Below are 13,318 nucleotides of genomic sequence, written 5' to 3' on the forward strand. Positions count from 1 at the left end.
TCCATTGTGTGAGCGGGCGGGGGCTCGCGGGTGACGGCGGGGCGCGCATGCGGGAGGCGCCGGCACGCGCGTCGTTGTCGCCGGCCGGCCACCAGTCGATCGTGGTACGTCTACTGTGAGGTACGCGTGCTACCGTCAGTCAAATCTGCTCGTCGCGATCGTAACTAACCCCGCGCACAGTTGAAGACTTGTGCGATAGGTCGTTATAGTTCCAATAGTGACTGATATTAGCGCGAAGCGCTATTATTTTCACACAATTGTTATAGGACAAAATGTGCTGGATTTCCGTGCCTACTTTAGTGCTTGAACAGGTGCAGCTCGCAAGCGGCAGCTAGTGTTGCGGCCAGACCGCTAGTGAACTCGGTGACTGTGTGAACGTTTTTGCGGTTGAAAGCCGCTCAGGATTTACAATAAAAACGGCCGCATCGTGCGGCTGAGCATGACGATGGACCAGCAAACAAGCCTCATGTCCCTTAATATGTCCCCATTTGATTTAAGTCCTGGTCCAGAAGGATCGGCTTCGGGTGGTGGACCTTCCAGTGCTTCCCAACAATATGTGCCTCAAGGCGCAGCATACCAATGCCCCCCTGAACAACAATCATTTGGATATGCCAATCTGGATGCTTCATATCTATTTCCGACAGGCACTGGAGGTGAACCAGGAGCGTATCTGCCGACAGCAGGAACAGTTTGCGACCAAACTGATACCAAGGATGTAATAGAAGAATTGTGTCCCGTCTGTGGAGACAAAGTCAGCGGCTACCACTATGGATTGCTGACGTGCGAATCCTGCAAAGGTTTCTTCAAAAGAACCGTTCAGAACAAGAAGGTTTATACATGCGTCGCCGAAAGAGCCTGCCACATAGACAAAACTCAACGGAAACGCTGTCCCTTTTGCCGTTTCCAGAAATGTCTTGATGTGGGCATGAAACTTGAAGGTAAGGTTTTATCACTGTATCCTGTTCTTATTTTCTAACTACATATTTGTCAGTTTTATGCCCGAAAGTATAGCTCTACATAGAGAAAATTACAGCATAGATTACATATCAAACTTGGTAGAGAACCTCAAAACCGTGCATTTCCGTCGACCTTTACCCAATTCCGAATATCATCTAGCTCCAACTTACTGTGCCAGCTTTCTGAGTAACGCCACCCACACTGGGGTGCGGTGCAACCCACTTCCCAAATACACACATTCTTCACCGTTATCTATTTAGCTCAACGTTTACAAAATTCACTACACATTTCCTAATGTTTCATGTATCATAACTTCTTCATGTTCATCCACGTAACTAGGCAAATTATTGTTTGACAACAGTATTGTTCGATTCCCACCTACGAATGCTTGTTAGTAGAATCTCGAATATTCTTCTTATTTTCGAAACATTCAAACTGTCATGAATTATATATACATAGGTACGTTCAGTATGTAGTTTCATTTTACATTTTCCAAGTAACATCACGTTTTCGCACTACAAAAATTTAATAAATTATTAGTCTCTAAAACACTTAATACATCATTTGTAACACATTTCAGGCCAAACGTAAATTATTACTTATAGCAAGATGTTCTAAAATGTATCAAGCAACGTAGCTTGTTATTTGCCACCATAAACGTACACATAATCATTTCATACTTGTAAAAATGTGTTTGTAATTATTCCGTTATAGTACCCCGTTCTAAAAAATGAGGAAAAATTATAATTGTGTAACTCTGCAAATACGATTTGATTTAGAGATATTCTTTGCCAGAAGGCAAAAGGAAAATTGTTAATTGTTAAGACTGACAATCTAACAAGAAATTCACCTAGGTCACGATTCATTGAAACCGAAACCTATTATAATATCATTATTTTTATTGACTACCTCTAAATTCGTGTTCTACTATCCGTTTATTTAAAATTTATTTGTCATTGGTAATGTTTTTTTTTTTTTTTTTTTTTTATTTAATCTTACATAACTGATAAAAATAAGGGTGCGGTTAGAGGTGATTACTTTGTAGGCAAATCATTAATATCTAGTCGGTGATCGTGTGGGGCGGAGCTTGAAGTGCGGATCGTTCTAAATTTAAAACGCGCGCGGCCGCAGAGCTCCCTGACCTACTTGCAAGCGGGGCCGCGATGCGGCGCGCGCGCCGCTTGATTGTGCGTGCATGTACACTACGTGCAATTGCTGTGGTGTGCGTGAGCCGCTCGCCATTCTGTTTCGCCAGATGATGTTTGCAACACTCAGTACCAATGCAAATTTAGGATGATAATTTGCAATGGTTATGTTTCCATCAGGGATTGCATATTTTCAATTAATGGTAAACGACACACAGGACTAAATAATCTATGAGTTCTCGGAAAAATATTTAATTACATTGAAGGTATGCAGCTAGTATACCTAATTCTTTCTAAGATAACTTTCTCATGTACTGTGTCGAAACCAAGTCAAAGTATATTAATTGAATTAAAAGTAAAAACAAAAATAAACAAGTAACATTTATCGCAAGCATATGACAGATGACACAATTCACACAAATCGTTGCCTGACCCGAATAGCGGCGGTTGCGAGAGCCTCGTACCGCCTGCCCGACCCGTAGCAAGGCTTGTGCAATGCCACAACGAAAGCACTCGCTTAAAACTCTAGAAGCATATTGACCTGAATCTATATTTTTGCTTCAAATATTTTGAACATCTCTGTATTTAATCGTTTATTACACTTCCTTAATGATGGTGGTTAGACAGAACAGACTTTAGCGGCAGTTCTAATCCGTATATGGTGTATTTATTTATTTTAATAATCTCTTTGAGACGAAATAATTAATTAGAAAACTCAAGACATACAATAGAAATAAATTACAGTACGTGACTACAAACGAATTTGAATTGCGTAAACAAATAAAATTTGTCATCAAAGAATAATACCAACTTTTTTGCTGTTTACCAAGTTTCCACGGTTTTACCTTTAAATTTTTATAGCATGTTAGTTAGTAGCTGTTTTTGTGGACAATAAAACCTTACATTTATGGAAATTTCGAAATTATATAGCATCTATGAATTTAAGGTGTATTAACTTTATGATATTTGTCAATATTCTAACTAAATTCGTTAGAAAGACTAAATCTTTGCTTTCTTAACATAACATGGAGAAGATTTCAAAAATTCCGTAAATTATAAAAGCGATCAGGGTTGATGATCAGTCTCACAGCAGCGACTGTATCGTGTCGTTTCGACACAATCGAGCGCCGTTGTCGGTGGGGTGCGCTGCGCAAGCGTCGTTTCACAAGACGCTCAGTCGCCCTGTCGCAATGGACTACCCAAATGTGACCTGAACACGTATCGCGTTACCTGACAGTAGAGGATGCCAAATCGGCCCAGCATTAAACAGCCACCTTCTCTTCTCCGATTCGTGTTATTGTTTTCTAGCAGTACCACAGATGCATTAATTGAATCGTGTAATTATTGAAAATGGTATCATCGTTACACCGTTTTATTATCTTTTGCATTGACAGTCGGTTTCAAACATGACAAACGCCATGTAGATCTGTAAAAATGGTAACCACATATTTTTACTCACAAATAAATATGTAGTACTAATCTGTCCGTGTTTCCAGAATAAAATCAGTTTAAGCCCACATCGTTGGTAATAGTTTACTAATACCAAAATACCCATATTTTTGTCCGTCATGTATGTTAGTTCAGGCTTATCTATGAAACGACTGAGCTGATTCTGGTCGAACTTTCAGTGCCCGATGGAGACATTTTTAAAAGAATGAAATGTGAGTTAGTCATCTAAGAAGTACGTAATAATTTTATTATAAATTTGATCGGATTTTAATTATAAGGCCAATAATAAGACCATTTAACATCATGAAGATACCAACTGTACCTATCAATATCGAATTTAGTTGCACTTGATGATTGAATTTTCCCACAACCACTGAATTGCAACAACGTTTCACTGAACTAAAGAGAAAACTATTATAGGTCGCCCCAAAGTAATGGTGATTATCTATGTTTTTAAATTAAACTTATTACTCTCATGCAACCAAAACCGAAATAAATTATCAACACTGTCTTTTTTAGAGGAATACATTTAAAAAAAATGTAAAATAGAAGTCAAACACGCAAATTAGCGTACCTTTACGTCACTTTTGTATGTAGAAATATTAAGTGATACTTTATATTGCTTTGTTCAGTGATACTTTGTATTATTATTGTTAGTCGTTGGTAAAACTATTCAGTCACTTTAAATAATAATAATGGGTATTCGATGCTAATGGAACCATCTATCCAGATTTCCTTTATATTATTAGTATTTTCAAATTAATTATTAATTACACACACAACTTATTTAATTTTATAGTTAATGAAATGAGAGTGTGTTTTTATGTTGTAAAATAAGAAATGAGAATAATATTATCGTAGGTGCCTAGGTAGTTTAGATATGTATGTATGTAAATGTAATTGTTTTCTTTAAAAGTTCATAATTTCAATTGTTTTCATTTAGTGTTTGTTTAGTGGTTAGTTAGTGCGTATGGGACCCATAGATATCATAACGTGTATGTTTGATATATGAAGAATCCATTGCGCATCAGAAAACAGAAGGCTGATACCTAAGCCGTGCGGGCTTACAATTCGTCACATCACTACTGAAAATTAACACATCCAAGTTAACGTCAGCCTTAAATTCAGCATTTATTAATATTGTAATGGTTACTTCAAAATTTAAATTTAGAGAACCCAAATAAAATAATATTAGAGTACATAGTGATGAACAAAAACTTGCCTACACATGTGTACTCAATATATTGCTATTTGTTCCACTGCGCAACAAAGCCGAGCCGGGTAGGGCAAGTAGAATGGCGAAGAATAATGACGGTTTTTACATGGACCGCTGACCGCAGTGTGGACAGAGTTTTACGTAACTCAAAGTTATTATGATATAAATTATTGCAACTACTGTTCGGAAATTCAGATACTTAAAACATGAATTATGTATTCACGAACTCGTACCTACATAACGTGAACAACTAACAACAATAATTAAACCCATTTAAGATATAGAATGAAGGACTTGATTAAATTAATTTTAACGCTCTTTGGCGTAGGGCGTAGGGCTTTGTTATACAAATGCGATGCAACTAATTCCAGCTTACACCGTCTTTTGTCTCTTTCGATCGTGTTTGAAGCCGACTTTCAATGCAGAAGACAACGTGCCGTAACCATTCCTAAGTTTCCACCGCGCTTATTAAATAAGGCCACTAATGTTTATAATGGTATTATTATGCAAGGTATCTAAACGATACGATTGTGAATCTAGTACTGTAGGGGTCACGCGTTCAGAGCTAGGACAGATGTTAAGTCACAATAAAAACGCGCGCGCCAGCCGACTATTTCGGCGCGCTGCCTTGACCTGAATAGAGTGTTTCGACAGAGCGGCCTCGCACACCGGGCCTTTCTATTTTTTAGGCATTACCTGTCGTATTATTACGACATTTCTACGAGTGCCGCCATCTTAGAAGGATTTTTGTTGCGCTTCAAAACCGTTTGTAATAGCAGAAATAAACCAGTTTCCCTATGTTTAACATAAAATGTGTCATTGTAGGGTTTTTAGTTTTTAACAAAATCTCCAATACGTTCAATATATTGTGTATACATGGAGTAATCAAATGCAAAATCTTTAAATACTGTTAGTGGCAAAGATCCACTTGGACTCTAATAAGACCTAGTTAAAAATTCCAATCGTATTATATGAAAGATCTTGACATAGTTGGGCGGATCATCACGGTTGATGATTTAACAGTGTTGTGTAATGGTGTAATGATCGTCGACGTAGGTATCTCAACGCGCGATCGTATGCGTGCGGGTGTTCGGCAATAATCGGCCATCACCGGCTTCATTCGTACGGTGAGGCGCGGAGTGCGGGGTGAGCACTCCGCCAGCCTTGACCAAGTTTCACCGGCTCGTCGGTACAAGGAGCGATCCCCACCTCTTCCCGTCCTTTCAGTACATACTATTTTTTATCTCGTTGACACGATTACTTCATTTGACGGCCCTGACGCGTATGCCAAGGTCATATTGATGATCATGCAGCCTAAAATTTCTGAGATTGTTTAAATTAAACACCCATTATAAAGTTTTGGCTGTAAAAGAGGCAAGGATACCGTTCGATTTTGCGTGACCTCGTTCCCAAGATAGACCTTGACCCATCTCTGACAATTGGGCTACAGGCCACAAATAACATCAGAATGCGAGGTGAACACAAACGTATGTGTCTATTTCGGCCCGAAGTCTATTTGTCACAGAGACGTATGTTTTTGATTTGTAAAAATGACCTTGACCTTGATCTAGTTTAGCTTAGTAATAAATGACTGACCTCGTTTACCGCATTATCGACTATCATAGTATATTCATTCGTTTACAATATTATGAGTTATTAATAAAATACTACTACATATCAATAAACTCTCAGCTGTGTCTATGATACGAGAAACGACCAATGCAGATTTGCGTTAAACGAATAATGAAGACCTATTAATAGGTTTTTTATTAATGTTTTAAAAACATTTGTAAGTTTATGAACAACGTACTAAAACACCGCGATGCATATTGACTCTTTTTTACTGACTACAAAAATAAATGTTGTTGCATTTAAACGTATTTTATGCTTACCAATAATTTGTGGTTCGTTGTTAACGTGTTTTAAATTAAAAATAAATAGTTTTAAAATTTACATGTTACTATTTAACCGCAAAATACCCATTACGATTTTGTTCATTTTTGACATTGCCATAATAAATTGCACACTATTCTTCTTAACAAGTGGTAATTAGTAAAATGATAAAAACATAACATTAAAACGAAAATTATTGATTGGTGGTGGGAGTATTACGGATGTTTACTTTTTGTGTAATCCTTAATAATTAAGAATACTTTTTTTTAAATTATTACATCGCAACTTAATTTTGCCACTTCAATTTAATTAGTCTGTATAAATAAACAATGAGTTCAACAGAAATTTACCTTACTGGAACTCTGAATCTCTGTTAAGTTAAGTTGGTTTATTATAACTAAATAACATTCATTCAAGACCAAACATTATTTTTGTCCCATGGAAATTGAAAAAATCTGATTTAGATTGAAAGTAATTTCTGTGACCATATTGAAATACAGTACTATGAGTTTATTTATACACATTAATTAAGTTATACTAACTTATGCATTGCAAATATATTGATTTACAAAATATTGGAACCCCTACATATCGTACGAAATTGCATTTTGTCAAACCTTAATCCTAATACTCATAACATAAGTAAGCATTTAAATATAATTTATCATTCAAGAAATGTTTAACATATAAAACATAAACTCACAAACATTCCACACTCATAGAAGCAATTTTTATTATCTCTTAGTAAATGTTATCGGTCTCAAAACGAATTATTATAGTACATTTTCAATCATTATTGTTTTTAACATAGACTAACTGGCAAATGTAAAGTTTATTTCTGTTAGTGAAAAATCCAACAAGATTTATTCAAAAACTAATTAGAATCTCAATACCTACATGAGAGTCTGGTTTGCAGTACAAAGCCGGCTGGCTGAATCGCACATAGCAATGCTTTAAATCCGTTACACATTCCATCTCTGTTTAACCTTTAAAGAAGCCCTACAATCTATCCTTATCGCACTATGCGCGTTAGCCACTCTTACAATAAAAACTGGTTGTTATTTTTAACTCGTGGGTTGGACGATTCTGCTATTCACTGAAAGCCCCTTCGCTTCCAGGTTCAATGCTGTTCAAGTCTATACTTGCATTTTATAATGTAGTATGTATGTAGTAATTCTTTAGGTTCTTTAGGTAGTAATTCTGTAGTAACGCTTTCACAATAAAGCTGAAATATTTTGATTAATTGTGCACAGGGCACAAATATAATAACCGATGACTAGGTACTAAATTATTTTGTATTTGGGAAATATCTCAGAAAGTTAGCACAGTTTGATTTATTTAATTAAATTACGAGATTAAATTCAAGACACAATGATTTGTTAAAAAAAATGCCATGATTTCGTTTTGTTAACGTGTCCCGAATCAATCACTTAATATTTAACGGAACTGATAAAATATCACAAACTTTACTACAATCACTATATGTGTTATCTTTTTATGATTTTCAGCGGTTCGAGCAGATCGTATGCGCGGTGGTCGCAATAAATTTGGCCCTATGTACAAACGAGACCGTGCCCGTAAACTACAAATGATGCGTCAGCGACAAATCGCCGTTCAGACTCTGCGCGGTTCTCTAGGGGATGGTGGATTAGTCCTTGGTTTTGGTTCTCCGTACACAGCTGTATCCGTTAAACAAGAGATACAGATTCCGCAAGTATCATCATTGACGTCCTCGCCTGAGTCGTCGCCGGGACCAGCGCTCCTTGGGGCTCAGCCACAGCCGCCGCAGCCACCTCCACCACCAACTCACGACAAGTGGGAAGCCCACTCACCACACTCGGCGTCGCCGGATGCTTTCACGTTCGATACACAATCGAACACCGCCGCTACACCATCCAGCACAGCCGAAGCTACTAGCACTGAAACTTTACGAGTTTCTCCAATGATCAGAGAATTCGTACAAACCGTCGATGACCGCGAGTGGCAGAATGCACTGTTCGGACTCTTACAAAGCCAAACATATAACCAGTGCGAAGTAGATCTCTTCGAGTTAATGTGCAAAGTGCTGGACCAAAATTTATTCTCTCAAGTGGATTGGGCAAGAAACACAGTGTTCTTTAAGTATTTAAAGGTGAATTATTTTTATTATTACTTTTTACACAAACAGGTGAAGATTGAGACCACCTGATAGTAGGGAATCCGTTATCCAAAGACCAAATCAAGACCTCCGGACGCAATGAGAGCCTGATCAACAGTAAACATGCAGATAAGTATGAATTATCCTAACCCAAATCCTTAAACCATATCCTGGTGTACACCAAATTGCTGGCGAATATGTAGCTTTGCGATGCTGTGCTATAAGTTTGTTTGATTTATTGATTAGCTCTGCGAATGTTTATAACAATTTGTCTAATAGTTTGCGCTCATTACTGGGTGACTGTGTGAGTAAGGGGCGCGTGTGACGCAGTGGGCGACGCGGTACCTCTCGCAATCGATACACCGCGCTGTCCGCGCCACGCCGCACCAACTGGGTCAAGTTCCCACGACAAGCGTGCCGCGGTGCCGCCTTCTAATACATACTCCCTTACTTTTCTTTTCCGAACTTCAAACATGTTTACAAAATTAGAATGATATATTTCTCAAATTAAACTTCGAAAGCTTGGTATTTCTGTAGTACCAACGTTTCTTGCGCTACTATAGAATATTTAGTGAGAAAAAAATGAACCATCACCGAAATCAGAAATAACTGAATAAAAAATATTAAATTCGTTCTATGGCACAATAAGTTTGTAAGTCTAAGTGGGGACAATCAATTTATGAGGTGTCATAAATGAGTTCAATCAATCAGTAGTAGATGTCAATCGACGAAGAAACAGAACAGTGGTGGCAATGGCAGCCACACTGGTCGTCGTACGCTTACGCAAGAGCCGCAGTTCTATCACGTGGGAGGGCGACGTTGCCGGTCTGAGCAAATATTCTCGTCTCTTTCTAGCAGATATAAACTCTTCAACTAGTAATTTTTGTTTGTGCTAAAATGACGCGTCTTATTTACGATCTTTCTCAGAATCGAGACGACGACGGAACTAAGTGCTATTTACATGCGTTTACGGAAATTCGATGTTTTCCTTTGCAACCCATATAAACTATATATATATAGGTCAATTTCACATTCCAAAAGATATTGAAATGATACCAAGCGTTGCCGGTGAAAATGGGGTCATAACGAATTTAATAATTCAAGGGGGAAGATGTTGATGACCTAAGCTTTCTCCAGACAAACGTGATGTAACGATGCAGGCATGCGGGGCGGCAACGCTGCACTTTCGTCGTCGCACTTGACACAGTGCCCGTGGCCGACTTGCCGCGAGAAAGCACTTTTTACCACATAGTGTAACCGATAGCTACGGAAACGTAACGAGTTGCGTGGCCTTTCTTCGCTTTCTCTTACATAATGTCTTACAAATTACGTTTGATCATATAACAAAGCCGTGAACTTGAATAGAAGAACGACTTTTCAAGTAATAATTTGATTATTTTTCCACGGTAATTTTAGGGATTTTAAATATGTAAATTAACCTCATTCTATTTTCGTATCTCGTAATCAGTATCAACATTAAATTTAAAAAATCCATTAAACCAAACCCCAATTTAAATATACATCGCGATTCACATACATTTTCTAGAGGTAAAATTGTTTTTCAACAGTCATGTTTTATTGTGACACAATTTCAATGATAAAATTTACCATTTCGCCTTTCACTTTCGTGATCGCGTCATTCTCCTGTAGTCTAGATATTAGTCAAGCCTTGATTTCGACATTACTAATAACTGAGTGAGACCAGTCATTAGAGCGACTAAATTTACGCTCCACAAACCTTAAATTTCAATTATCGATTCAAATGTAACATAACCTGTAACATTTAATTTTTGGAACTCGGATGCTAGTCACACTATGGCAACATTAAATAATACCTCTAAAGCGTTACAATAGTAATATCTAAACTAAAACTTTCGATAACAATTTCCTTTAATTTTAATATTTCCTAGATTTGCCAGTTTTGAATAATATTTTTTTTTGTTTTTATATTCGCAAAGTACTTTACAATTCTCTACCGTACTAAATGTCAAAATATTGCCATAATCTTTGAGAAATGATTGAGTTCGCTTACCGATTGAACAACTTGATTACATCGGATCGATCCATCGCGTTGAGCAAGCAGTGCACGATGTAGCAACACCTTCGAGATCTAAAATTTAGTTGTAACACATTTCGTAAACGACAAATTTGACGGGCTCGCACACTATCCATTTTTTCTCACGTAATTTTATAAAAATAGGGTACCGAAACACACAAAAACAATTAACGGCGTATTAAAAAAAAACTATTGTGTGCCAGTATTTTTATTTGAAAATTAAGAATTTTAAAGTTAAGAAATAATTTTCGTATTTAAATTGAGTAACTACTCAAGTGCTCGATGCTGTGTTCACAACTGTTCTTGCACTCTTAAAAAGGAATTGTATTTATGTTTTATTGTTGAATGTATACACATCTAATCTTTCAATACATCTAAAATAACATCTAGTCACATCTAAACTTCAGACTTCCCACTAAGAAAATTGAAACCGATCTATTCTAAAAGATAAATGCTAGCGTGTCTAGTACTAATACCGGCTGTCCCGTACATATTATTGTTATGTATAGTAGATAATAAGTTTTTCATAATACGTTAAAAGCACAAAAAATACGATTCATCTGACTGATGACTCTTTAATTTTTATTTTGAGTGAGTCCGATTCAGCCACGTTCCGCTATCCACTTACTGATTTGTTGAATCGCGCCACCTATTGTGCGTCGATGGTACTATGTAATTGATACTCGAACGAACATACAAACATAAAACCAAAATCGACAAAAGTAAACAAACGGTAATTTGGATATATTTAAACACTAAGTAATCTTTTTTGTGGATATGAAAACTGAACTTGCAGATACCCATTCCTTCAAAATACTCACACAAATGAATGCCATGACTGTTTTTTTGAAAATAATAAAAAAATCCATATAAACATTTAAGCTTCCAAGAAACAAATCAAATTTTAACATTTATTTGAACACACCTCTTTATTAGTTTCTAAATGCAAATAATTATGCGAGTAGGTACTGAAATGTACCAAGTATAACAAACTATAGCACCAACATTGACTCGTTACTTGTAAAATTCTGGTGACCACATGCTGGCGTGTTTATTTTTGGACTCTTAAAATATATTTACTTGGATACTGAATTTAGTTTACTTCTTTTGCAAAACTGGATGACATATCTTCACGGCCACGGATTATATCTGCATATTATTTCCCAGTTGAAAAGTGATTTGTTTATTACGATGTTTTACTTTTAAATTTTTATCACCTGTGGATGGTTCATTTTTAACTCGGTGTTTCTTTATGAAACGACATTTAGAACTAAGGACTCGTGTATTTCAGTAAAGTATTGAAGTTTCAAGTTTCAAGTAGTAAGATTGACGTCTACATTTTCGAAAAATATTAGTTGAGAATTGTATTTTTTTAATTAACAACAAAAAAAAACGTTTATACATCAATAAAAAAAACGTAACAATTTTTTAAACTACAGTGCAAATATTGTACACCCCTCCAATCGGATCACTCACTCTATAAATATTGTGGATTGATTCCCTCTAAAAGTTAAGAGACAAGGACTTTAAATGACAAACTATGTTTTCATATTATGCTTGAAAATACATTAGACAAGGTCGAACACATGATGGCGAAAACAACAGTAAACCTCTAGTGATTCGATGAAACGAGTTATTCCATTATTTTAGAATTAGGAAGTATCGGTTCCACCCTCTCTTGTTCAGCACCCAGTAATACGCCATCAGGTATAAGAGAAACTTTGTAATCAAATTGCTATAACATAGCTTACTTTTCTTTTACCTTTTAACTTCAAACTAATTTTAAGTTGCATTTTGCACAAATAGCAATGCGGTTGACTACTGTTGCAGGTTGATGACCAAATGAAACTTCTACAGGACTCATGGTCTGTTATGCTGGTTTTGGATCATTTACACCAGAGAATGCACAATGGTCTGCCAGACGAGACCACACTCCACAACGGGCAGAAGTTTGACCTGCTGTGTTTGGGGCTACTTGGAGTTCCTTCATTAGCCGACCACTTCAATGAATTACAGAATAAACTAGCAGAATTGAAATTCGACGTTCCAGATTACATATGCGTTAAATTCATGCTTCTTCTCAATCCCGGTTAGTATGTTGTATTCAAATACTTTTCTACTTTAAGATATATGTAATTATGATTGCACATTTCCGTTATTTTTTTGTCGGCTCCTAAGCGAATGTTGTTTATTTTTATTTCTTCGCGTTTTATTTTTTTTGTGTTGTGTTTAAAAACTAAGCTTTTATAAAAAAAAAATTGTTCATCTTTAATTTGTTTGAAGAGTTATATCCTATTTCAGAGGTTAGGGGTATCGTAAACGTGAAGTGCGTTCGTGAAGGTTACCAAACAGTACAAGCCGCCCTTCTTGACTACACTCTTACCTGCTATCCAACGATACAGGTCAGTAATGCAATCTTATAAAACTAACTGTAACGCTACGGTCTCAAGGTAGATTTTCGAATC

At 36.5% G+C, this 13,318-nt stretch overlaps 1 protein-coding gene across 8 annotated transcripts in view; it reads left to right on the forward strand.

Annotated features, from left to right (window-relative positions):
* The window catches only part of Ftz-f1 (nuclear hormone receptor FTZ-F1), a 90,095-nt gene that overhangs the window by 68,464 nt on the left and 8,313 nt on the right, over positions 1-13,318 (forward strand). For 5 of the 8 annotated variants that reach the window (XM_021350322.3, XM_021350323.3, XM_021350325.3 and 2 more), the window contains exons 1-4: positions 440-938; positions 8,169-8,791; positions 12,684-12,942; positions 13,155-13,255. In XM_021350322.3, coding sequence (XP_021205997.1) covers positions 440-938; positions 8,169-8,791; positions 12,684-12,942; positions 13,155-13,255 — 1,482 coding nt within the window. 8 annotated transcript variants of the gene reach the window in all.

This window comes from Bombyx mori, chromosome 1 (genome assembly GCF_030269925.1).
Source record: "Bombyx mori chromosome 1, ASM3026992v2".
Lineage (NCBI taxonomy): Eukaryota > Metazoa > Arthropoda > Insecta > Lepidoptera > Bombycidae > Bombyx > Bombyx mori.